The 26826-nt window shown below is 36.8% G+C and overlaps 1 protein-coding gene across 5 annotated transcripts; it reads left to right on the plus strand.

The window, feature by feature from the left end:
• The first annotated feature begins 12546 nt into the window (after window positions 1-12546).
• Window positions 12547-25324, plus strand: LOC101884148 (rho-associated protein kinase 2-like). Of its 5 annotated transcripts, XR_012385439.1 has the most exons (12): window positions 12547-13250; window positions 13533-13588; window positions 13982-14041; window positions 14145-14266; window positions 14643-14757; window positions 15424-15535; window positions 16434-16539; window positions 17855-18000; window positions 18088-18226; window positions 20668-20759; window positions 21665-21744; window positions 23681-25324. XR_012385439.1 is itself a non-coding variant. In XM_073912771.1 (10 exons), exons 7-9 carry the CDS (start codon window positions 17919-17921, stop codon window positions 20753-20755), a joined length of 309 nt encoding a protein of 102 aa, XP_073768872.1. In that variant the 5' UTR covers window positions 12547-13250; window positions 13533-13588; window positions 13982-14041; window positions 14145-14266; window positions 14643-14757; window positions 15424-15535; window positions 17855-17918; the 3' UTR covers window positions 20756-20759; window positions 23681-25324. The 5 variants fall into 5 exon arrangements, 2 of the variants coding, with proteins under 2 accessions (XP_073768872.1, XP_073768873.1); XR_012385440.1 differs by lacking the exon at window positions 16434-16539; XM_073912771.1 differs by lacking the exons at window positions 16434-16539; window positions 21665-21744.
• The last annotated feature ends 1502 nt before the right edge of the window (window positions 25325-26826 follow it).

Here is a 26826-nt window from a genome sequence, read left to right on the forward strand (position 1 = left end):
CACTGTGAGAGGCGGGGTTAGGGGTGCACACTCACTGACAGCCTAGATTTTATCCTCGTTTTAACCAAGCCGTCTGTTAGACTTTTAACCCTTATGTATTGTTCAAGTGGCTGTTTTTGCCCCCAATGACCTCCATTATAACTAAACTTGTTTTAATTGCAAAGCCATGACACCAGATAGTAACTCATTCTTTATTGTTGGTGGTTTCCCTGCTGGGATGAGATAAAACTAGTCATTTTTACTTTTGATCGTCAGTTGGCACCTTTAAACACCCCCCAAAAAAATGCTTGCTGGGATGGTACCACGAGGCTGTGCTCACTTCTGGACAGAGGGGGTGTAGACTTGCAGCTAGTGCTGGTAAGAGGTGCAGACGCTGAGGCTGTTCTGTATGCGAGTGTTGAGGTTTTGAAACATCAGCTGACAACGTGTAGGTAGAGAGTAGCAGGTTCTGGGAGTAGATGAGCATGTCCCCGGTGTAGACTTTGACCAACTTGGGAAGTCACTCACAAGACCTCAGCTTATGGGACATTACCATTAAAATCAAACGTTCCCAGCAGAATATGACGCTTTAAAAAAAAAACTCCATCAGCACTGGTAACTATGAAAAACACGACTGAGCACTTATAGTATACTCAACACTTTACACTGACATTTGAAGGATCACCTGACATTAAAGACTGAAGTAAGAACGCTGAAAAAACATCCGATTTTAGCACAGAAGAGGTTTTCTTTTCCTAAATTAAAGCAAAACTTCATAATATTGTGTTAATGAATTAATTAGTGTGTGTTGCACTGCTGGAGTGAAGGTTAACCAGTCCACACAGTTCATGCAGCAATAATCTTTATTATCTTTTATTAAGAAACTATGTACAATATTTACATGTTGGCTCCAGGTCTCTTGGATGAAGATCTCTCAGCGACGTGGTCTCTTCTGGTCGCCACGCGTCTCTGGTGGAGATGGGGAGCGGGACCACCTTTATGAACCAAAATCGTTCTTTGTACCAGGCTGTAAACACCTTCTTTTCTGCTGTAAAGTTGGCCATTTTAACAGTGGGCTCAATAGAAATTTGCTCCATATGGAGCCAGGACTGCCAGAATTTCATTGAACTGCATTTTCAGTTACTTCTGTATTTGCTTCATGACGAAGAGCGGGAGGTTGCCGTTGTTTGGGCACAAGCTGTAATATTCACTTTTCTGATCTGGAAAGATTCTCATTTGCAAAGGTTTTTGTTTGCTTCCTGGACATCCCCAGCACAAATAATTAAATGATGAGTGGGGTGTTTTAAGCTGAAATGACACACACATTTTGGGGCAGCTAATATTTTTATTATGCTTGTAACATAACCCTTTATAACTGCAATGAAATGAAAGTAGTGTCAAATTTTTCTTCTGAATTAAAAGTAAAACTATCAGAAAGTAACAAACAAATGTAGGACAGGTACTTTTTTATTCCTTTCAGTTGTTACTGGATGGCGGCAAAGCTTGAAAGCAAATTTCCAGTCCATTTTAGATAGTCCACTCGAAGCTGCTGTGGGAACTAAAGGCCTGTCAACACTCCATCATGGGAGACCACGACACCTTCTCCTCCCTAAAATCCCACCCTTCACCCTTTCACCTCCCAAGACGGATAAGGAAAGAGAAAGAAAGAGAAAGGAATACCAGGAAGAGCTCGAGGAAAACGCCTCACTCGTGCCACAAAGAGATTTTTCAAGGAAGACTTCTGGTGGACGGGGGTGAAAGCGAACGGACGATGGACTCTGTCATGTCTGGCAGTAAATATGGATTCTGTATTACTTTCAAGTGAACAAGAATTTCCACCTCAGTTCATCCTCATTATGCAAGCACCATGTAGAGATAAAGGATTGGAAAAGAGATAAAGGAAAACAGAATGGACTGAAGAGTTATTATTAACCAACAAACCTTCCCATTCTCAGCCCCTGGAAGGGTCCGTAATGCCCCTTTTAACATTCAGAAGTCTTCAAGCGAAATCTACACTGAGTATCCATATGGTCTGGGCTCTCCCATTTAATCTCAACTCTAACACTGGAAGAAAGTCAGCACCTTAAACTTAAACTAACCCTTCAGTTATTCATCTATGAGCCACATCTACTAAATTTCTAACACAAAGGAACACCGAAGCAGAACTTCATATGTTTTATTTCAGCTTTATTTATTACCTTTGTTTGAACTGGTCTCCCTTTGCGCAGCTCGTCATTCATCTATGACCCAAAAAGTATTGAAGAAAGTCAATGTTGTCTTCCCTATCCCATTTACTTCTCCCCACAGCATTGACCTCAAAGTTCAGTGTTGATGTTCACAAAACAACAGCGAGCTCTACGATGCCTTCTTAATCTTCTTTTAGCTTTGTGTAAACTACTGTTTGAGAGTCAACAAATTATTACATATATTTGCACCAATCAGACTGATCCAAAATCATTTTGCTTCATGATTAATTGCAAAATATCATTACACATTTAGTTGTCTGGATGCGGAAGTCAAACAACACCAGTCTCAATATGTGTTATTAAAAAGCAACAAAAAATATTCAAGCACCCACTAATCAACAAAGTGAATGATTGAGCACTGGGATGGCAAATATTGTGGAGATGCAGATTCTTGCCCACAAAGCCCCTGAAAAAGTGGAAAAAAACAGAAGTGCCTACTCCGTTTTTTCCGTGTTCTTTGTTTTGGGCTTGATTGAGGTCGGCTGACCATCTTAAAAGTAGCGGTTTTGAGACGATCCCGAGGTATACGGGCAATAAGCTGTGAGAATAACTTGCGGAGCGTGCTAGTAAACAGAGGAGTCGTTTCAGTTTTGTTTTATGAATGCTGTTTGTTGATGTGTATTAAAAATAATTTTATTTCAGATTGATTTTAGTCAGTAATTTAATGGGTTACCAATACATTTATATGGTCATTTAGGGAATGAATTAGGTATCATGATAAGGTGTCACACAGCTAGAAGTCATTTGTCATGTGTCTTCAGGTCCACCTTTTTTGTGGAATAAGATCTGATCTCGTTAACACCTCTGTCAATTTTAAATAAAGCTGTGCTGTTCTGCTATGAATGAAACGTGGCTTTGGTTTCTGTGACTTTTTCAATAGTCTAGATCTAAACCTCAGACTACTGTCATTTATGAGACAACAGCATTGTTCACCTCCACCCGCGTGAAGTAATATTTACCTCTGAAAACACAAGCCATAACCACACCAAACTAAATGCAAGTTGCAAACAGCAATTCACAGGGTTTACTTTACATTGGGGTTCATGTTTAAAACACTTTCAGACATTTAAACAAAAATAAATGTCAATTAATATTTAGCAATCTTTAATTAATAATAAGCAATATCTGTGATTGTTAGAGATTTGTACAGCACAGAATTTTTTTTAATGACAAATAATTAAAGCAGTTCGGATGTAGTGTTGTTTGAAAGAGGACATCTAATATATAATAAAAATGATGTATTAATTATTTTATTTACACATTGAACATCATATGAGGTATTAAAGCGCCCCCTAGTGCCGATTTCTTCCAAATTTAACAACAATTAATATTTTAACTACTGTGATGGTTAGGATTGGGGTGGGGGTAGGCATTACAAAATGCAATGTATTGGGTAATTTAATAGATAGCATAAATAATACTCGGTACAACTACAGTGCTGTGACGGTTGGGTTTAGGGTTGAGGTGGGTGTAGATGTTAATAAAATACAATAAATGGGAAATTTAATAAATAATACAAATAATTCTTGTTAACTTTCAGCCATATCCAATCTAGCAACAACAACCCTTTAGGGCATGAGGTGTCCAAACAAACCCAGTCCAAGAGGACCACCTATGTAAGCCTACACCTGTCTAGAGTGGACACCTTAAACCCTAATAACGCTCTGGTAAGCCTAATAACGCTTTACTTAGTCGGTTTAAGTGTGTTAACGTAGGATAGGAGCTAAAATTCCATCTTTCGGATGAGACGTTAAACCGAGGTCCCGACTCTCTGTGGTCGTTAAAAATTCCAGGATGTCCTTCGAAAAGAGTTAGGGTTCAACCCCGGCATCCTGGCCAAATCTGCCCACTGGCCTCTGTCAATCATGGCCTCCTAACCATCTCCATATTCAATTGGCTTCATCACTGTCTCCTCTCCACCAATCAGCTGGTGTGCGGTCTGGTGCAAAATGGCTGTCATCCAGGTGGATGCTGCACACTGGTGGTGGATGAGGACATCCCCCCCATTGTGTAAAGCGCTTTGAGTGCCCAGAATAGTGCTATATAAATGTAAGGAATTATTATTATTATTATTATTAAAATAAGCCGGACCGAGAAAATCTTTTAGGTAATTTATTCCTCTAAGTTATTAACATGGTCCCACTGGTGCATTTGTTCCTTACACATACAAAACCTTTTTGAAGTTCTCCCATGCAGGCAATTGTGCTAAGACTGTGATCTATTCCCTGCAACATCAGGCCACAATCAGGTGTCCACAATCAGGTGGTTTGTCTTGGTCTGGCATCTCAGCTGAGACCTGTCCACTATGGGTGACCCTGCCAGTACTTGTGAAGTACCAGTGGTGAAGCTCTCAGCATCACTGATGCACAGAAGCCCTCACAGCACGTCAAGCTGCAAACCATGTGAGGGACCCTAACCTAACCTACCCTATACTAACCTATCACTGACCGACCAACACTCAGAGGAGTCCAGCAACTGACCAGCAACACCAAGAGACCGCTCAGAAAACCCTGCAAAGCGCATGTCAAAAACACAGAAAACTTTCCAAAACAACCTGACAACCAGAACCCAAGAGCCACATCAGCAACCATCAAAACATTCAGCAGAGTGATAAAAACTTTGAATGAAAAGAAAACTTAATGTAAAGACTTCTATAACTATATACAGTATGTACATACGTGCCCTTGATCTTTCATGGGACACTATGATGGCTCAGTGTCTGGGCTTCTTTCTTCGGGGTTCCTCCTCGGGTAGTGGCTCTCCACTGATGTCCACGTGGATTTGAGGAGCGCTGCTGCTTCCGCTGGACCTGCTCTCCGTGATCAAGACTCGTCCATCAGGCAGCTCGGTCTCCAGCAGCGTAGGCCGGTGGAGCTTCTCCCACAGCCGTTGCTTGATCCCCAGGCCTCGCTTGAAGCGGTAGCGGCTGCAGCCGGTCTCCACGACGGAGCGAAAGATGTGCTGATAGTCCTGCACGCTTCTGCCGTGGATGGAGAGCTGCTGCTCCTGCTGACACTCGTTCACTGAGGAAGACACTGATGCTGCTGCTGCTGCTGCGGGACGGAGGACAGGGAGGGCCGCCGCGTTCACCAGGTGTCGCTTCTTCAGCGCTGGGTCAGAGATGCAGCTGTAGGTGTGATCTGACCTGACCGCCGCTGCGAGCTGCTCAACGGTAGAGACGCCCTGTAGCCAGAAGTGACTCGTGTGTGCGGGGAGAGCCCTGGTTCTTCTTGAGCGACGCTGCTCCATCAAGATGACCCAAGAACAACTTTCCAAAGTAGAGAAACTGATCAAACTACTCAAAAGTTGTCGAGAGTTTGTTGCGAGACGATCGGGTCAGAACCAGCTGTGTATATTAAAGATCAACTCAAGTTGCTGTAGTGACAGAATGACGAGCCTCATTTAAATGTAAACAATATTTAATATCAGCAGTGAATTAATGAAATCAGCACGAACTCTGTGCTTTTATAATTGAGTTTTTATTAAATGCAGTAGCTAAATATCTAAATTATGATTATTCAATAAAATGCTGGTCTTATATTAATAAAAAATAAAAAATAAGCATAAATGGGCGTTTTTTATAGGACGAATGTTGACCACTGAAAATCGTCACAGGTTTCAGAAATCTGGTCATGTTAGTGAATATTACCATTGATTTTTGTTTGCTTTTGGGATGGTTTGCGTTTCATTAAAAAAAAAAAAAAACACTGAACTAATATTCTCGTTTCTATATTTGCTTCATAATTAACTAGGCCTATATCAGACCAACCGGGACTTTAGCAATGACATTGTTCTTTTGATGCTTTGTATACTTAAATTTTCATAATTTTCCTGCACTGACTGGGTGATTTAATATTTTTATAGTATTATTAAAATTATTAATCATTATAATGCTATAAGCAATACAATAAACCAAAATACATTCCAAAAAAATAAAAATCAAAAATATAAACCAGTATCGATACAACGACAACCAGCATTAATAAGATTAAAAAAGCTAAATATACAACAGTTTATTTTGATTAGCTATTAGGTCAGGGAAGTGCTAATCATTCATTCTGAGTGAAGGTTTTTATTTATTATTATTAAAATAGCTTTAAGAAACTTAAAACAACCATGCCAAAAAAAAAAATATGTAAATATGCGTGCCCTAAAACATATTGCTTTATTTGACTATGGCAATTGTATTTATTTACATTTTATTTAATGGTTTACTTTTAGGCTATCACAAAATATTAACCACTTTCATTGACCAATGTGCTCTCCAACAAATAAACAGAAAGGAAAACAGAAACTAAATAGTAAAAAATGTATTTGAAAACATAAAAGTCTTTAATCAAGACCAAAAGATATTGTTGTACAGAGCTCGTCTTATTGACTGTGGTAAGGCTCATTTATACACATATATACTGTGTATAGAGGAAAATAGGATGCAATATTTCAAGTTTATTTAAAAAGCTGTGCATATCTTCAACATTAAATGAATATGAAATAAACTTTTTATAATAAAAACTGACTCCAGGATCATATCAATGTTTGAACTGTAGTTTACAGATTTGTATTTAAAATTGAATGGCAAAGCCACAAAACGAATAAAATAAACAAAAAATAGTGTGATGTGACAAATCTGATTAACAAACTAAAATTATATCATTAAAATAACAGAGAGGGAAAATTACAAACACAGGAAAAAAAATGTATGTTTTTTACTTCCCAGTCCCAGACGTTCCTGAAATGTCATAATCACATGTCCAAGTGTTTCTTTACAACAGTATGAAAATCGCCCCTGGTGGTGATGTGATCAGGACTGTAGCTGGAGAGGCAGTAAGTCAGGCCCGGCGCTACGGGGGGGCAAAGGGACGCATTGCCCCCTAGGAAAGAGTTTGTGCCCCAATGTGCCAACAATCCCAATTTTCATAAGGGATTGTTTACTCAAACTGAAAATTCTTTCTGTCATTAACTATTAACACTCCCGTCGTTCCAACCGTCAGAACACACATCTAAATATTTTAAAATATATGACATAGCAATTGAATTATGAAAATTGGTGAGATTAAAGCTAGTCCTATAGTCCAGAGATCCGGTCCCCGCGTCAGGTCTGGTGCGCCCTTAAATAGCCTTTAAAACGCGCGCACGGCGATGGAGGCGCACTCAACTCACAAGGGAGAAAATGGGTGACATGATAGGAGCAGCTTAATTCATTACATGTTTTGGTTAACTAATTATTTAAACACAACTCTCTTGAGCTCTAAAAGGAAAAAAAACAAGAAGTTTACTGTTAAATTTATTTTAGCAGAGACGCAACTGCCAGTCATTTATTAGTTATTAGGGAAGATGTAGCCTAATAAAAATGTTTTAATAAAAATAAATAGTTTACTGCACAGTCCCACAGTAGGCTACACTATAAATAATATTTTAAATGTATTTATTAATATTATTATTAATATTATTGCAATTAAGCTAAAATTGACAAAACGCAGAACCCTTTGAAAGTTTGCTTTCATTTAGCTAAAAAGCGCACTTTTACAGTTGTGTAGAGAAACATCCCATTATGCAGCAGCAGTCAAGGTATAACACATAACATAATAAATGCCTTTTGGGTTTAAAGATGATCGGCCTGCGAAGTCAAGTTTGCAGTGTTATAAATGGAATAGGTATAGTGCTTAAGTGGATTTACCGCGGATCAACCGAGAAACCTCGTGCGCTGCAGGTAGGCAGAATGATAATCTTTTGAAAATATGTAGTTTAGGCTGTACTGCTATCTATTGTGTATATTTACAACAAATTCAGCAAAATCATTTTGTTAGAATAGTTTCAATTAGCATGTTGTACTGACCGCTGCATCATTGGAGTAAGCCAGATTTCCACAAATATTGCATTCTATAGGAAACTAAATCATTTAAAAGCAAGATATTTTCTGAGAAATATTTCAGGTTGTACTCATTATGGGTATTGTATAAGCTATATATAGTATTATAAAATGCTAGTTTAAGTAATTAAATGTGAAATAAGTGATCAAATCAAGTTTGGAGGATGATGACAAAATATTAACGTTGTAAATGAAAATTAATTTAAAGAATGTCTGATTTTGGTCAGCAGAGGGCACTAAACTCTGGTCAATGTCATTTACTGTTAAGACACACCCTGTTGAAAAATTTAATTATTTGAAACCCATGACCTATTTTGAACAAAATTAATTTATTTTTGGGGTTCCACTGTGATCCTAAAATAGAGCTTAATGTGAAACTCTACTTTGACATTTAATTTGGCATAATATATTCAGTATTACCCATTAAACGCAGCCTTGGTACAATAATTTGTACTTTTAAGTATCCTCTATTAACAAACTTCAATTAGTACAAAATGCAGCAGCCAGAGTTCTGACCAGGTCTAGAAAATATGATCATATAACCCCAATTTTATCCTCCTTACACTGGCTGCCTGTTAAGTTTCGTATTGAATTTAAAATATTACTTCTCACCTATAAAGCTCTAAATAATCTAGCTCCTGTTTATCTAACCAACCTTCTGTCTCGCTACAAACCAACTCGCTCTTTAAGATCTCAAAATTCAGGGCTTCTGGTAGTACCTAGAATAGCAAAATCAAGTAAAGGAGGTCGAGCCTTCTCTTTCATGGCTCCTACACTCTGGAATAGCCTTCCTGATAACATCCGAGGCTCAGACACACTCTCCCAGTTCAAAACTAGATTAAAGACCTATCTGTTTAGTAAAGCATACACTCAATACATCACCTAGCGGGTTCCACACAGGCTTCTGCATCTTGCTTATATACACTATGAACAGCAGCTACGCTAATTATTCTCTTTATTCTCTATTTTCACCTGGGGATACTCATCCCGAGGTCCTCAGATTATGCGGAGTCACTGATTGGATCCAAGACCAGGGACGTGATGATCCCAAGGATTCCATATCCGGGACCAGGCCATATCCTGAGCTGCTGCTGCGCTGATGGTCGTGGGGAGTGGAGAACATGAGTCTGATTCCAGCGACGCTCCAGGGACAGACGAGTCTTCACTGAGGCCATCTTCCAGCCTAAACCACGGCGAATGAAGTTCTGCACAAGACTTTTGGCCAGCGGAGAAATTAAAATGGTCGTGCCCAACTGAGTCTGGTACTCTCAAGGTTTTTTTCTTCACTCCCATCAGGTGAAGTTTTTTTTCCCTCTCCGCTGTCGCCACTGCCTCGTATGGTTCAGGATTGGTAGAGCTACGCATCAATGAACTGGCTCTTCAGTGTTTGAACTCTCAGTAATGATTAAATCACACTGAACTGAGCTAAACTGAACTGAACTGAACTTAAACACTAAAACCTGAACCACACTGTTCCAGTTACTATGACCATTTATGTGAAGCTGCTTTGACACAATCTACATTGTAAAAGCGCTATACAAATAAAGCTGAATTGAATTGAATTGAATTAAAAAAACCCTGGTTTGGGATTAGGCATGGACCGGTAAAAGATTAAAAATAATAATGTTAAATTACTAAAACTACTAGTAATTCACTTAAATAGCATAACATAGTATAAATAGTCAAATGTAAACCTGACTGAGAAAATAGTCTTGACTGGCTGTTTTTGAACACTTGTATTTCACAGGATGCACCAGCCCATATTGTAGTCAGTTAGTTATGTACTCATGTAAATAAGGACGACAAAAACTACAGACCTGTTCATTAGACCTTGAAGCCTAATATTTCTGCTGCTGTAATGTTGATGTTAACTAACCAAAATAAAGAAAGTTAAACTTGATTTTAAGTATAACATCATTTAAATAACTTGTTGCTTGTTGTATTTTTATTAGTGCTGTCAAATGCTTAATCACATGAAAATTAAGTTTGTATTTACATAATATATTTTCGTGGAGTGTATATATTTGAGAAACTATTCATTTATTTCTTCATATGAAATATTTATATCTACATCAAATTATAAATAAATAAATATAAAAATGATGAACATGTTATGAAGATGCAAATTTTAATTTTGGGTTTGATTAATTATGATTAATTGCTTGACACAACTGTTTTTGTGTATGTATATGTTCATACTTAAAATGTCATTTAATATTCCATTTATAATTTTTTAATATTTTAACTTTATTATTTACATTCTGTAATTGATCGCATTAAAAGTTCTTTAATAACAGTATTTAAATTATGAAATAAATATTTAAACGATTAAATAAAGTCTGTGTTTAATATCACATTACTTATTATTTAATTTAGCTGGGTTGCTGCAATTGAAATGAAGTATTGTTAAATTTCACTGCTATTGATTACTGAAATATATTGTGACTTCTCTGTTCACCACTCTATCTCTCTGTCCACATAGCTGTGCTGTGCTTTCCAACATGAAAAGTACCTTTATTTGGGGATGGAGTTCATGCCAGGTGGAGATCTGGTGCATCTGACCAGCAACTATGACATCCCAGAGGAATGGGCTCAATTCTATACGGCAGAAGTGGTGCTGACACTTGACGCCATCCATCTCTGGGCTTCATCCACAGAGACATCAAACCAGACAACATGCTGCTGGACCGCAATGGACACCTCAAACTTGCAGACTTTGGCACATGCATGAAGATGGACTCGGTGTGTGGTAAGTGCATTTGAAGTGTCTTTTAAGGGGGTGTGATACTAACAAAAATGTTTCTCTCCTTTTTTTGATAATCTCATTGAACAATATTTTGCTTAGTGTGCTTTTGTGCTGATACCTTGGCTAGTTTAGGCCTGACATGGATTAATAGATATGACCACTAGGTGACACCACTACTGCAGGTGACAGCAAGTCTCTTTCTCCTTTTCAAAAATACTAGGCTACTATCTAAATCGGTACTTCGTTTGAGTTCTAAGTTGTGTCTTGACAGTAATAAAATAGAATAGTGGAAGTGAGAATGAAATTCAGGCTACTGCATTGACGTTGTTGTCACTGTCATGTTAACCTTTCGTCATCACGCCTCATAGGATAGTAAATGAATTAATTCCACACTTCAGTAATTGATAATTCTGGTACTTTTTGCCTCCTGATTCATTCAATCATTTTCCTTTGGCTTAGTCCCTTTATTCATCAGGGGTCGCCACAGCGGAATGAACTGCCAACTTATCCAGCATATGTTTTACACAGCGGATGCCCGTCCAGCTGCAACCCAGTACTGGGAAACACCTATACACACTCCTTCAAACATACACTATGGCCAATTTGGTTTATTCAATTCACCTGTAATGCGTGTCTTTGGACATGGGGAGAACAAGCAAACTCCACAGAGAAATTCCAACTGGCCCAGCCGGGGCTCGAACCAGCGACCTTGTTACTGGCGACAGTGCTAACCACTGAGCCACAGTGTTGCCCCTGCATCTTAATTTCTACTACTAATTCGGATGTAAAAGGTCACATGCTGTTTTTCACAAACTTAATATTAGGGAAGTGTGGAATTTAGAATTTATTCTGTTTTTATAAGTGATTCAATGAACATTTATTCAAACAATTTATTCAAAATGGCTGATTCATTTAGAAATGAACACTGTAAACGATTTCTGTTGTTTTCACAGTATTATACTGCATTTCTCAACAGTTTTTTACTGTATAAGCTGTGTACAGTGTGTTACTGTATATATTGTTGTTTTCACAGTATAATAATGTATTTTCAACTTTTCTATACTGTGAACATGGTTAACAGTATGTTACTGTAGATTTTATAATGGATTTTGGGGGAAAAATCAGTTACTGTGCACCTAAATACAGTACTGCAAATGACCAAGAACAACTCCACACACACTATATATATTATGATTATTATGTTTATTTATTTTTAGACAAATTATTTTGTGAAGTAAATAACCTAACCAGTTTCTTCAGACTATTCAAAACTGTCCCCTGGTTTTCCATTTTTGGGTGCACTGCTCCTTCATTTTATAACATGGAAATATTAAATACTATTTAATAAACATAACTTTGTGCTAAACCAAAACGTAAATTGGAACAAAAATAATTGATTCACGTAACCAAAGACTGTTAAACACACAAAATGATTTCAAAGTCAGCTTGACCAACCTGCTTTAGACGGATTCAAGAATATTGGGCACCCATATGGGCCACCGTAGAGGTCACATATCTCCGCATTTTCAAAACAATATTTTAAAATACGCACTATCTTAATAAATAAACCACAGACTTGAGTTTAAAACAACTACATTCTCGCATGAAAAACGGTTAAAACTTTATATCATAACACATTTATTATCTAGTCATCGAAGACAGGGGCATGTCTCAATAATGTCCAGGCCGAGTAAAGCATGAGGTTTGCCGGATACATGAGTGATGGAGCGCCGTCAACCCCTGGAGGTCAGAATCTCCCCTATCGGCAAAGCACACTTAAAATTAGACATGATATCTAAAAACAAACCACAGATTTGAGTTAGGAAGAACTACATTCTCGCATTAAAAACTGTTAAAACTTAATTTCGTAACATATTAAACGCAGTATTTATGATATGATCTGGCTTTTCTCATCCGCCATATTTGCTTGTTGGTGTAAAATGAACTCTGGGAGAAAAAAATATTAATTCTCAAAACACTTCAAGCGAACCTTATTCTTATTGTTAAAGTCAGATATATGTAATATTTTTGCTGGTAAAGTGAGAAAAAAAACAATATTTCTATTTTATCAATATCACGTTTGCACTGGTTCGGTTCAGAACTCAAACGACACCGAATTGGATTGAACCGTTTGCTCGGGAATTATTTTATCACACGTGTTCACAAGCACATTCAGCAATATGTGTATAAATGTGTGTGACCGAGCAGTATAACGAAATAGTAATGATTCATTGTTGTGTCTTACAATAATATACAAAAAGGAATCGGTTTTAGGCGGATTCGACTCTTTACTGTTCTAAGGAGCCGATTCATAGAACCGAGCCGACTCGATTCGACCTTCACCAGGCAAGCAACGGCTATCCTAATTTGAATTCCACCTGTCGCCTTTTCTCCAGTGAATTCTTCCTCGGTAAGTTTTTAAAAGTCAAATTCTGTTCGTTAAATGATTGTTTTGTATATTTTTCCGTGTAGTGTGTGTGTAATTTTAAATAATTAACCAAGTTACGTTAGTTGTAGGTACTTATGTCACGTTATTCGATGCCAGACCGTGTTTGTAGTGTTTGCGAGGTATTAGATAACGTACAGTGAGTTTATCTTGAGTGAGTTTTTGACCATAGTAACGTTACCTGAAAAAAAACGTAACTTTTACTTGGGGTTAACGTTAACTGCATTAATGAATTCTCTATTTCAGCACAACACTGAGATGAAGGCAACGTCACCATGAAAAGTTAAACGTTTAACGTTAAGGTGAGCTCTGGTCTTCATGTGGTCATTATGACTAAGTTATCATTATGGTTAAATATGTAAACTGTAAGTTAGTTATTCACTAAACTCACTAATGAAACAAGTCTAACTGTTTTATTAAATTGAGCTGATAATAAAATTCAGTTTATGTCTTTTAAGCTAACGTTAATATTAACATAATTCATATTAATTGTCTATTTCTCACTGGTTAATGAGCTTATTGTATAACGTTAGTGTGTCATTAATTGTACATTTTATCTTTGGTGTTCAGGTGTAGGGAATGATTTGTATACAAATTTATTTGAACCCCATACAGATTTGTATGGTTGTACCATAGATTTAGATTATTAAATGTTAAGTATTATTTTACTCTTATTATATTTATCTTTTTTGCAGCCACAGCAATTGATGTTGAAAAACTGATGCTACCAATCTCTCCTCTCTTGATTATTCAAGGTAATGTTGATGTCTTCCTCATTTTGATTAGATTTTGAAATGTCAAGTTGTTCACAGATTTGTTGTGAGGAGTTTCATGTACAACCTCTTTTTCTTCTTCCAGTAGCGACGCAGTGGCACAGTAGGTAGTGCTGTCACCTCACAGCAAGAAGGTTGCTGGTTCGAGCCTCGGCTGGTTCAGTTGGCTGGATACAATGGCATAATGATTCTGCTTGCTCACAGGAGGTACTTGATTTAGTTTTCCTCAAGCAATACATCAGTTTTTATGAGTAATGCGTGACACTTGAATTAAAGGGACAGTTCACCCAAAAATGAAAATAATGGCATCTTTGGCATCCTCCACTTGTTTCAAAATAGTTAGATTTTTTTGTTCCATTGAACACAAACTCATATTTTTTTAAAGAAATTTGGTTCAAATATGGATGTCAATAGTTTCTGGTTTCTAACATTCTTCAAAATATCTGCTTTAGTGTTCATCAGAAATTTAAATGGATTTAAAACACATGGAGTAATGGTGGCAGAATAGTAAACTATCCTTTTAAATATTTTATTCTGAGACTTATTTATATGTGTCTTGTCTTTTGCCATATTGTCTTTCTAGCTCAGATTGTGATGGACCTGGAATGTGACACCAGATACTCTTAAGTCAAGAACCAAATAAAGCACAGATGTGGAGGGATCTGCAACTAAACTAACTGGAGGAAAGGAACCTTTAGGTAAAAACACCTGCTTTACTAAGATCTGAAGTATTATATTTGGCATTGAGTATTTTTTTTTATTTATTCTTATTTTAATTTTATTTTATGTATATACTGAATAGAAGTCATTTAAATTTCACAACAAATGATTGAATATAAAATATCATCTAGATGTCTTATTTTTCATTGTCTTAAACAGGGGTGCTCAACCCTGTTCCTGGAGATCGACCTTTCTGCAGAGTTTAGCTCCAACCCTGATCAAACGCAACTAAACAAACTAAATAGTATCTGAAGGAGCACTTGGTAAATAAAGACAGGTGTGTTTGATCAAGGTTGCAGGTGAGCTCTGCGGAAAGGTAGATCTCCAGGAACAGGGTTGAGCACCCCTGATCTAAATGCTCAAAAATGCTGTTTCCGAGGCGAGGTTGGATGTAGTTCAGAAATAGATTCATTAGGATCAATGCTTAAAGTAAATGTTTACTTCTCTCTGTAGACCAAACATGCTTAGTATCTCTCACATTTGAATAAATTATTTATTTTGGTTACTTTTACATCTATATATGGGTAAGCAAGTATTTAATAAATAAAATGATTTTAAACCACTTGACTTAACCAAATGACTCTATTACCCTAGCTGCTGGGAAAAAAAACATGTAAAATAACAGATTTTTTTTTTATTTACAGTGTGGGTGAACATACTACCTTGATGTCCAGCAAAGGCTGCACAAGAGCTCATTTGATGGCACATATTCTGTCCTGTCTACATCTCTGACGACCTGGAAGTGCTTTGACATCAGTGAGTAATAAATCTTCATATTATCATGCATTCAGGATTTCTGTTTTAAAAAATTTGGTATTTAAATAATTTTTAACGTTTTACTGATGCTGTGCACAGTAACGTCATGATGATTTAATTTGAGGCAATGTCACTCGTGAGGTGTAATAATATTTATTTGTCTCACTGACATGCCATCACTGCATATTGAAATACAGTAATACGAATTGACCGCAAAATATTACCGCAAACTTTTCATGAAGTAGACTGCTTGACTACTTTTCAGTTCTCTGCTCAACTTTAACACATTTGATCGTGTCGCTGCACCTCTCGGCAGATTTTGCCAAAAATGAATGCTTAGTGATTACTTTGTTTTATACGAACCAAATGTCAGTAACTTATCATTAGCATTATTTTTTTTGAAAAATCACCCATGGCTTTCATGTTCTCTAACGTAATCTTGTCTGTAAGTTAGAAGTGGATTTTCACATGTTAAAAGTACTTGATTAACATTATTCACATTAAATTAGATTATTTTATTTATTTATTTATTTTTAATATGTAGCCTCTTAAGGTCAGAATGAAGTGTGTTCACCCCTCTTAAATCCGTGGAAGCGCTAGTGTGGTCATGGAATCAGATATTCAAGTTATACAGAGTCAGATATTAAGTTAAGATGAGACTTTATTTTTTACATATCTGTGTGGACACTTGACTAGTGTTGACTTGACTGATCTTTTCCCCATTAACATTAGTGTAATTGTAAATTGACAACAAACTATTTCCCCAACAAAAACAATAAAAAACAGTGTTTTATATATATAAAACTGCAGTGCGGTGTTTGGTTTCTAAATGAATGAAATAATTTGAGGCATGATTAGTTTTTTCTCCAGTGATTGATTTTGCTTGTCATTTTTGCAGGATCATCATCATGTTGCTGCCCTTTTTCACTGTCCCTTTTCCACAACATCATTTGAACTTCATCATTTCCTGTCTTGTAGCAGTATTTTCACCTGTTTTTAAAATTGTAATACTTTTTGATGCATTAATTGTTGACTGGTTTTAATGATCAATTGTTCATTAGTGTTCTGTTGCTTTGTTATATTGAATAATTGCTACTGTTTCAGTAGGGTTTACACAATAAACTTTTATTGTGAAGTTAAAGTTTCAATTTCTTTATTTTTCTTGTATTTCTTGAACAGTTAAAATAATATTTGTGCAATTTTTGAAAATGTTTTGCCCAATATAAAGTAGCACTATTAAAAACATTAAAATAACATTTAATAACTGTAAAATACTATACAGTAATAATGAAAGTAACGTTAAAATACCGTAGTTCTGCATGGTAAAAATGTACAGTGAAATACTGTTTTCAGTTTTGCAGTATGTGTATCACTACTGTAATTGGTGTTACAGTAAAAAAAGAAAACAGTAAAATGATGTATTACATTTTACAGTAAATCTAATACTAATGTAATTAGTATTACAGTAATGTTACTGTTTTATGAAATACAGCAGCTACTGGATAATTGTTGCCAGTAACTTACTGTTAATTTAACAAGAAATCGTTTACAGTGAAGCAATTAGTGACTGTCTTTGTTGATGATTTATTTAAAACAGATTGAAGTTCAACACACACACACACACACACACACACACACACACACACACACAAACTCTTCTCCTAAGATGCACATTTTTTGCTTCAGCTGTTTGGTATTTTCTGTTGATCTGTTGAACAGAACTCGCATTATTGTGTTTTAATGGATGTTCAGGAAAGCCTGCTTGTGTTAACTTGCTTGTATTATTTCACAAAACCTTACACATTTTATAAACAAAACCCCATAAAGGGATATTTTAACCTATCTATTTGTCATTGGGACTGCTTTCCAATAGTTTTAAATGCTTTTGGACTCTCAGGACGTGATTTTGTTTGTTTTTCTCAATTGAATGAAGCTCTCTGTAATGCCAGCCCACAATACAATTACAATTTTATTGAAAACGATAAATATCATACACTAGTAGTTGGTGTGTTTAGATGTACTATACATGACCGAGAATGAGAGAGTTTCTTTAAGATTTTGTAGTGTAGAGATTTACAATTATCACCTCACACATTGCAGCAAATTTGTTTAAACAATCATTAACGTACGTTACAGAAAGCCTCCATTCGGTTATGACAGATGTTAGTGCTGCCATCTTGTGGCTAGATTATACAATGCAGTCCTTGAATTGAATGAATATGAATTGTGTAAATAATTTAAATTTTAAACATACTTGTATTTCAGCTACATTAACTCAGCCAGTAATGTTTATATCCATGTGTCTTCATGTGTGTTTAGACTGATATGGTACGCTGTGAACACTGCTGTTGGGACACCTGATTACATTTCTCCAGAGGTTTTAATGTCTCAAGGAGGGACTGGTTATTACGGTTGTGAGTGTGACTGGTGGTCTGTTGGTGTTTTCATTTATGAGCTTCTAGTGGGTGAGTAGTGTCAGCTTCATATGCATCTCTTGTAATTTTATTTCAGTGTTCTCATAATCAAATGTTTTCTTCTGTTGATCTGGGCAGGCGACACTCCATTTCATTCCGAGTCTCTGGTGGGCACATATGGAAAGATCATGGATCACAAGAACATCTTAACTTTCCCAGATGATATTGAAATGTCAAAGGATGGCAAAGACCTCATCTGTGCCTTTCTGAGTAGCAAGTGAGACTGAGAAAATGAAAGTTTGATTTGAGTTTTTTTTTTTTTTTCTTGTAAATTTCAGACTCTTACTCGATTAATATACCCTTACTTGTTTGTTTTTAGAGGTTGGCTGGTAACATGTATTTTTTTATTAATTTGAATTTAACTTTACTGTAAAAAAGAGCTAATTTTCAGGACAATTTATTACACACATGATGAGATTTCTTTTGTAGTTTGGAGTTTATAACCTGGGTTTGACATGACCTTTTTTGATCACCAGCCACAGTGGCTAGGAGTTTTCCAACATTACTAGCCACTCGCCATTTTCACTAGCCACAATTTTAATGTTGGAAAAATATATTTTATATTCATAAATTTGAATTTGACATGCTAACTTTACTTAATTTATACTTTGTGTCCACATGCCTCCTTGTTCATTTAATATTTTTGTGTGTTGTTTATGACCTTGCTCAATGAGCATGAGTACAGGGGATGTGATTTTTATAGTGTCACTATGCAATTAATTTAGTTTTATTTTTATAAATAGTTTATTTCACATGAGTTTCCAGGGCTCGACACTAAGGATTTGCAAAGTTTTTCTCTGGCTGCACCGAACTAATTATTACTTAGAAACACATTTTAAATAATGTGTAAAGCAAACTAAATATAGCTATACATACACTTTTTATACACAGTTGACACTTAAAAACAATATTCTCATGTATTCTCAAAGTGGCTAGTGGGAGTGGCTGTCTAACCTGCCACAGCTGAAATCTACCCGCATTTGGCGGGTGTTAATGTCAAGCCCTGTTTATAACGTATTTAATATAATCACAGAGCTTAGATTTGTTATCGTTGTTATCATATGAAATTTTCCCTATTTTTCCCTATCGTTGTACTTTTTTCCAAAATGACAATCTCAGGGAATATTTCATAAACACCAAATCATATATTTTTTAATTTAATTAAAGGAGAACATACAAGTCTATATTAATTTGATGCTTTTAAAAGCTCTTCATACAATAAGTCTTTCATAAAACTTTAATGTCCTACTGCTTTAACTAGACACACTAGCTTAAAAAAAAACCTTACTTGTTTGCTTTTAGAGGTCGGCTGGTAGTGAAATTAATTTATTATTTTTTCAATTTGAAATTAGCTTCACTGTAAAAAAAAAAGTACATTTTCTTGACAATTTTTTACACATTTTGATCAGATTTCTGCTGTAGTTTATAACATATATAATGTAAACATAGAGTACCTAAGATTTGTTATTACTGAAAACAGTAAAGTTTTCTTGCCATAAATTACCAGGCACAGAAAAAAAGGAGATTAATTTAGCAGCTTCAGTGAGAAAAATTAGCAGTTTTTGCTTAGTTTATTCTCAGCTAATGTGATGGAAAAACATATTTTGTCTCTGTAGCCAGAATATGATGATCCATTTCCCCAAACACAAATGTTGGCTATAAAAAAATGAATAATCTTTATTAAACCGTTCAAGATATTCAATGATTTTTTTTCTCATAATTTTGCAGCCCTGTATAATTGACACACAGTTTTGCACAACCCAGTGTTGTTGTTGACACTTTGTAGTGTTCTGATTGATTGAATTAGTAAATTATGTGTATATTTGACAAAATACAACAATGTTAATATAATCTAAGCCTGATTACTACACATACCTAAAATATAAATAAATAGTTTTATCAGTGAAAAAAAAAGTTTTATCAGTGTTTATGAAATGTTCCCTATTTTTTTAAAGGTTTAGGGTCAATAAGATTTTTTTTCTTTAATGGTTTTAGAAAAATTCTAAAAATATACATATAATTCTGAATAGTAATAATAATAATAATAATCACAAGAAATATTTCTTAAGCACCAAATCGCCAAAAAACTTACTAAGCCATATCAACATTTTAATTGAATTAAATTAGATAAAATTTAAAGACAACATACAAGATGATCTTTATTTATGTTATGCCTTTAAAAGCTCTTTATAAATAAAGTCCCTAATAAAACATACATTTCATCTCCTACTGCTTTTACTATATCAGCTTCATGGACGTTCACCCTCCAGCCTGACAACTTCCATCTGAATTCCTCTTTTCTCTTTCCCTCTTTCTCCTCTCTCACATGCCCACATACAAGCATTCCTGATCAAACATACAGAGAGGGGCTTAATGTTTTCTCTCAATGTTTTCATGTAAACACACACACACACACACACACACTCCTCCCTTTGCATTCAGGCTGTTGGAATGTCCCACACGTGGTAGTCCAAACTGCTGCACCGCCTCAATGCAGATGAAGTAAAAGGAAGGGGGAGTGAACGGTCCTTATTTTTGGATGTCTCTCTGACTGCTCCACTCCTCCATGCTGTGCTGTTGGATGTTCTTGGTGTATGGTCATTTAACGGATTAGCGCTTCTCTGTTTGTTTTGCTGACCAGTGTTGTGCTATGTTCAGGGAGGTGAGGCTTGGCCGGACTGGAGTGGATGAAATAAAATGTCACCCCTTCTTCAAGAACGATCAGTGGACCTTCGACACCATATGAGACAGTAAGTCAGTGAGAGCTTGACTTTTTTTTTTGTCGCTGCCTTTAGTTGTGGTGAAATGAGATGCATCATGTCGTTTATCTGTTTGTGCAGTCAGTACCTTTTATTTCTGAATCGTCTGGCATCGTACTTGAAGCCAAGTCATTTAGCCGAAGGCATAGTTGTCTTAGAACGAGTAGTTTGCTGATCAAATTCCACATTTTGATGAGGCAAAACACATCTTGGATGTTTTAATTACTATTTTAGGTGAAAAACAAAATAATGAGATTTGTGTAAAATCTAAAGTTAACCAAGTCCAGCCAGCCATCTTGTCCTGCCTCTCAGTTCTCTTAAGCCTTGGGCCGGCTCTGTGAAGTGGCCTCTTTTGGGCTCATCATTGAAGACCGGACGAGCTGCAACATTTCGTTCTCCCAGGTTCTGGGAGTAGATGAGCATGTCATCGTTCTAGACTATGGTCAACTTGTGAAATTACTCATACACCTCAGCTTATGGCATATTACCATTCAAATGAAACGTTTCCAGCAGAATATGACGCTCTAAAAAAACTCCATCAGCACTGGTAACTATGAAAAACACGACTGAACACTAATGGTATACTCAACACTTTTCACTGACATTTGAAGGATCACCTGACGTTAAAGACTGAAGTAAGAACGCTGGAGGAACATCAAATTTTAACACGGAAGAGTTTTTTTTTCTCCCAAATTAAAGCAATATTTCTTAATCTTGTTGTTTTTTTTACTGTACAGTTGCCCCAGGTTTGGATCAGGTGTGGTGCCTGCTCATCTGACCTTTGACCTCGGCACTCAACTGCTGCCAGTTTTCTTTCAATGCCATGAGATTTCTGAATTCTACATGCAGGAACCGATGCATTCTTTTTTTTTTTTTTTTTTCTTTAAACAAAACAGATATGGCAGACACGGCCAAACATCGAAACTTTGGAGGACGTCTAGGAAAAAAAGCACCATATCATCAAGGGGAATAAAAGGTTTGATCAAAGCGTGCATTTACACACATTCATTTAAATATGGACAAAACCAACATTGGGTTATTTTTGTTATTAGATTTAAAACACGTGGACCCTATTTGACCCAGTGTTCATATATACATATTTTTATGAATGAATAATTTCGCATATAAAAGATAATAAAAGACTGACTAGACAGATTAGATGGATCAATAGACAGATTGACACGTGTAGTCATTCGTTCTTGTGTATTTGATGACTAGCTTCCAGTAGTATCTGGCTGCAGACTTGCATGCAACCTGAGACACAATGCACTCAATGGAGCTAGTGAGGTCACTGTGAGAGGCGGGGTTAGGGGTGCACACTCACTGACAGCCTAGATTTTATCCTCGTTTTAACCAAGCCGTCTGTTAGACTTTTAACCCTTATGTATTGTTCAAGTGGCTGTTTTTGCCCCCAATGACCTCCATTATAACTAAACTTGTTTTAATTGCAAAGCCATGACACCAGATAGTAACTCATTCTTTATTGTTGGTGGTTTCCCTGCTGGGATGAGATAAAACTAGTCATTTTTACTTTTGATCGTCAGTTGGCACCTTTAAACGCCCCCAAAAAAATGCTTGCTGGGATGGTACCACGAGGCTGTGCTCACTTCTGGACAGAGGGGGTGTAGACTTGCAGCTAGTGCTGGTAAGAGGTGCAGACGCTGAGGCTGTTCTGTATGCGAGTGTTGAGGTTTTGAAACATCAGCTGACAACGTGTAGGTAGAGAGTAGCAGGTTCTGGGAGTAGATGAGCATGTCACCGGTGTAGACTTTGACCAACTTGGGAAGTCACTCACAAGACCTCAGCTTATGGGACATTACCATTAAAATGAAACGTTTCCAGCAGAATATGACGCTTTAAAAAAAAAAAACTCCATCAGCACTGGTAACTATGAAAAACACGACTGAGCACTAATAGTATACTCAACACTTTACACTGACATTTGAAGGATCACCTGACATTAAAGACTGAAGTAAGAACGCTGAAAAAACATCCGATTTTAGCACAGAAGAGGTTTTCTTTTCCTAAATTAAAGCAAAACTTCATAATATTGTGTTAATGAATTAATTAGTGTGTGTTGCACTGCTGGAGTGAAGGTTAACCAGTCCACACAGTTCATGCAGCTATAATCTTTATTATCTTTTACTAAGAAACTATGTACAATATTTACACGTTGGCTCCAGGTCTCTTGGATGAAGATCTCTCAGCGACGTGGTCTCTTCTGGTCGCCACGCTTCTCTGGTGGAGATGGGGAGCGGGACCACCTTTATGAACCAAAATCGTTCTTTGTACCAGGCTGTAAACACCTTCTTTTCTGCTGTAAAGTTGGCCATTTTAACAGTGGGCTCAATAGAAATTTGCTCCCTATGGAGCCAGGACTGCCAGAATTTCATTGAACTGCATTTTCAATTACTTCTGTATTTGCTTCATGACGGAGAGCGGGAGGTTGCCGTTGTTTGGGCACAAGCTGTAATATTCACTTTTCTGATCTGGAAAGATTCTCATTTGCAAAGGTTTTTGTTTGCTTCCTGGACATCCCCAGCACAAATAATTAAATGATGAGTGGGGTGTTTTAAGCTGAAATGACACACACATTTTGGGGCAGCTAATATTTTTATTATGCTTGTAACATAACCCTTTATAACTGCAATGAAATGAAAGTAGTGTCAAATTTTTCTTCTGAATTAAAAGTAAAACTATCAGAAAGTAACAAACAAATGTAGGACAGGTACTTTTTTATTCCTTTCAGTTGTTACTGGATGGCGGCAAAGCTTGAAAGCAAATTTCCAGTCCATTTTAGATAAAATAAACTGAATTATTAAAGACAGCCAGAGAGATGACTTTCATTTTCATGGCATAAATGAATGTAACTCAGCCTCTTGACTTTTCAACTCTTGTTTATTTCTCAATAGCAAAAAAATGCCAAAAACAGACACCCAAAACCCTACGCATGCTGCGCGACACAGGGGCGTGAACCTGCAGGACCCAGACGCACAGTCCACCTGAAGCTGCTGTGGGAACTAAAGGCCTGTCAACACTCCATCATGGAAGACCACGACACCTTCTCCTCCCTAAAATCCCACCCTTCACCCTTTCACCTCCCAAGACGGATAAGGAAAGAGAAAGAAAGAGAAAGGAATACCAGGAAGAGCTCGAGGAAAACGCCTCACTCGTGCCACAAAGAGATTTTTCAAGGAAGACTTCTGGTGGATGGGGCTGAAAGCGAACGGACGATGGACTCTGTCATGTCTGGCAGTAAATATGGATTCTGTATTACTTTCAAGTCAACAAGAATTTCCACCTCAGTTCATCCTCATTATGCAAGCACCATGTAGAGATAAAGGATTGGAAAAGAGATAAAGGAACACAGAATGGACTCAAGAGTTATTATTAACCAACAAACCTTCCCATTCTCAGCCCCTGGAAGGGTCCGTAATGCCCCTTTTAACATTCAGAAGTCTTCAAGCGAAATCTACACTGAGTATCCATATGGTCTGGGCTCTCCCATTTAATCTCAACTCTAACACTGGAAGAAAGTCAGCACCTTAAACTTAAACTAACCCTTCAGTTATTCATCTATGAGCCACATCTACTAAATTTCTAACACAAAGGAACACCGAAGCAGAACTTCATATGTTTTATTTCAGCTTTGTTTATTACCTTTGTTTGAACTGGTCTCCCTTTGCGCAGCTCGTCATTCATCTATGACCCAAAAAGTATTGAAGAAAGTCAATGTTGTCTTCCCTATCCCATTTACTTCTCCCCACAGCATTGACCTCAAAGTTCAGTGTTGATGTTCACAAAACAACAGCGAGCTCTACGATGCCTTCTTAATCTTCTTTTAGCTTTGTGTAAACTACTGTTTGAGAGTCAACAAATTATTACATATATTTGCACCAATCAGACGGATCCAAAATCATTTTGCTTCATGATTAATTGCAAAATATCATTACACATTTAGTTGTCTGGATGCGGAAGTCACACAACACCAGTCTCAATATGTGTTATTAAAAAGCAACAAAAAATATTCAAGCACCCACTAATCAACAAAGTGAATGATTGAGCACTGGGATGGCAAATATTGTGGAGATGCAGATTTTTGCCCACAAAGCCCCTGAAAAAGTGGAAAAAAACAGAAGTGCCTACTCCGTTTTTTCCGTGTTCTTTGTTTTGGGCTTGATTGAGGTCGGCTGACCATCTTAAAAGTAGCGGTTTTGAGACGATCCCGAGGTATACGGGCAATAAGCTGTGAGAATAACTTGCGGAGCGTGCTAGTAAACAGAGGAGTCGTTTCAGTTTTGTTTTATGAATGCTGTTTGTTGATGTGTATTAAAAAGAATTTTATTTCAGATTGATTTTAGTCAGTAATTTAATGGGTTACCAATACATTTATATGGTCATTTAGGGAATGAATTAGGTATCATGATAAGGTGTCACACAGCTAGAAGTCATTTGTCATGTGTCTTCAGGTCCACCTTTTTTGTGGAATAAGATCTGATCTCGTTAACACCTCTGTCAATTTTAAATAAAGCTGTGCTGTTCTGCTATGAATGAAACGTGGCTTTGGTTTCTGTGACTTTTTCAATAGCCTAGATCTAAACCTCAGACTACTGTCATTTATGAGACAACAGCATTGTTCACCTCCACCCGCGTGAAGTAATATTTACCTCTGAAAACACAAGCCATAACCACACCAAACTAAATGCAAGTTGCAAACAGCAATTCACAGGGTTTACTTTACATTGGGGTTCATGTTTAAAACACTTTCAGACATTTAAACAAAAATAAATGTCAATTAATATTTAGCAATCTTTAATTAATAATAAGCAATATCTGTGATTGTTAGAGATTTGTACAGCACAGAGTTTTTTTTAATGACAAATAATTAAAGCAGTTCGGATGTAGTGTTGTTTGAAAGAGGACATCTAATATATAATAAAAATGATGTATTAATTATTTTATTTACACATTGAACATCATATGAGGTATTAAAGCGCCCCCTAGTGCCGATTTCTTCCAAATTTAACAACAATTAATATTTTAACTACTGTGATGGTTAGGATTGGGGTGGGGGTAGGCATTACAAAATGCAATGTATTGGGTAATTTAATAGATAGCATAAATAATACTCGGTACAACTACAGAGCTGTGACGGTTGGGTTTAGGGTTGAGGTGGGTGTAGATGTTAATAAAATACAATAAATGGGAAATTTAATAAATAATACAAATAATTCTTGTTAACTTTCAGCCATATCCAATCTAGCAACAACAACCCTTTAGGGCATGAGGTGTCCAAACAAACCCAGTCCAAGAGGACCACCTATGTAAGCCTACACCTGTCTAGAGTGGACACCTTAAACCCTAATAACGCTCTGGTAAGCCTAATAACGCTTTAATTAGTCGGTTTAAGTGTGTTAACGTAGGATAGGAGCTAAAATTCCATCTTTCGGATGAGACGTTAAACCGAGGTCCCGACTCTCTGTGGTCGTTAAAAATTCCAGGATGTCCTTCGAAAAGAGTTAGGGTTCAAGCCCGGCATCCTGGCCAAATCTGCCCACTGGCCTCTGTCAATCATGGCCTCCTAACCATCTCCATATTCAATTGGCTTCATCACTGTCTCCTCTCCACCAATCAGCTGGTGTGCGGTCTGGTGCAAAATGGCTGCCGTGCCGTCGCGTCATCCAGGTGGATGCTGCACACTGGTGGTGGATGAGGACATCCCCCCCATTGTGTAAAGCGCTTTGAGTGGCCAGAATAGCGCTATATAAATGTAAGGAATTATTATTATTATTATTAAAATAAGCCGGACCGAGAAAATCTTTTAGGTAATTTATTCCTCTAAGTTATTAACATGGTCCCACTGGTGCATTTGTTCCTTACACATACAAAACCTTTTTGAAGTTCTCCCATGCAGGCAATTGTGCTAAGACTGTGATCTATTCCCTGCAACATCAGGCCACAATCAGGTGTCCACAATCAGGTGGTTTGTCTTGGTCTGGCATCTCAGCTGAGACCTGTCCACTATGGGTGACCCTGCCAGTACTTGTGAAGTACCAGT

Source organism: Danio rerio, chromosome 9 (genome assembly GCF_049306965.1).
Source record: "Danio rerio strain Tuebingen ecotype United States chromosome 9, GRCz12tu, whole genome shotgun sequence".
Taxonomy (NCBI): domain Eukaryota; kingdom Metazoa; phylum Chordata; class Actinopteri; order Cypriniformes; family Danionidae; genus Danio; species Danio rerio.

What these genes read in the sequence shown, in the direction of transcription:
- LOC101884148 (XM_073912771.1), top strand. Translation starts at nt 17,919, where the DNA reads ATGTCTCAAGGAGGGACTGGTTATTACGGTTGTGAGTGTGACTGGTGG. An exon ending in CATTTATGAGCTTCTAGTGG is followed by an intron (nt 18,001 to 18,087) that starts GTGAGTAGTGTC and finishes TGATCTGGGCAG; the next exon opens with GCGACACTCCATTTCATTCC. An exon ending in TGTGCCTTTCTGAGTAGCAA is followed by an intron (nt 18,227 to 20,667) that starts GTGAGACTGAGA and finishes TGCTATGTTCAG; the next exon opens with GGAGGTGAGGCTTGGCCGGA.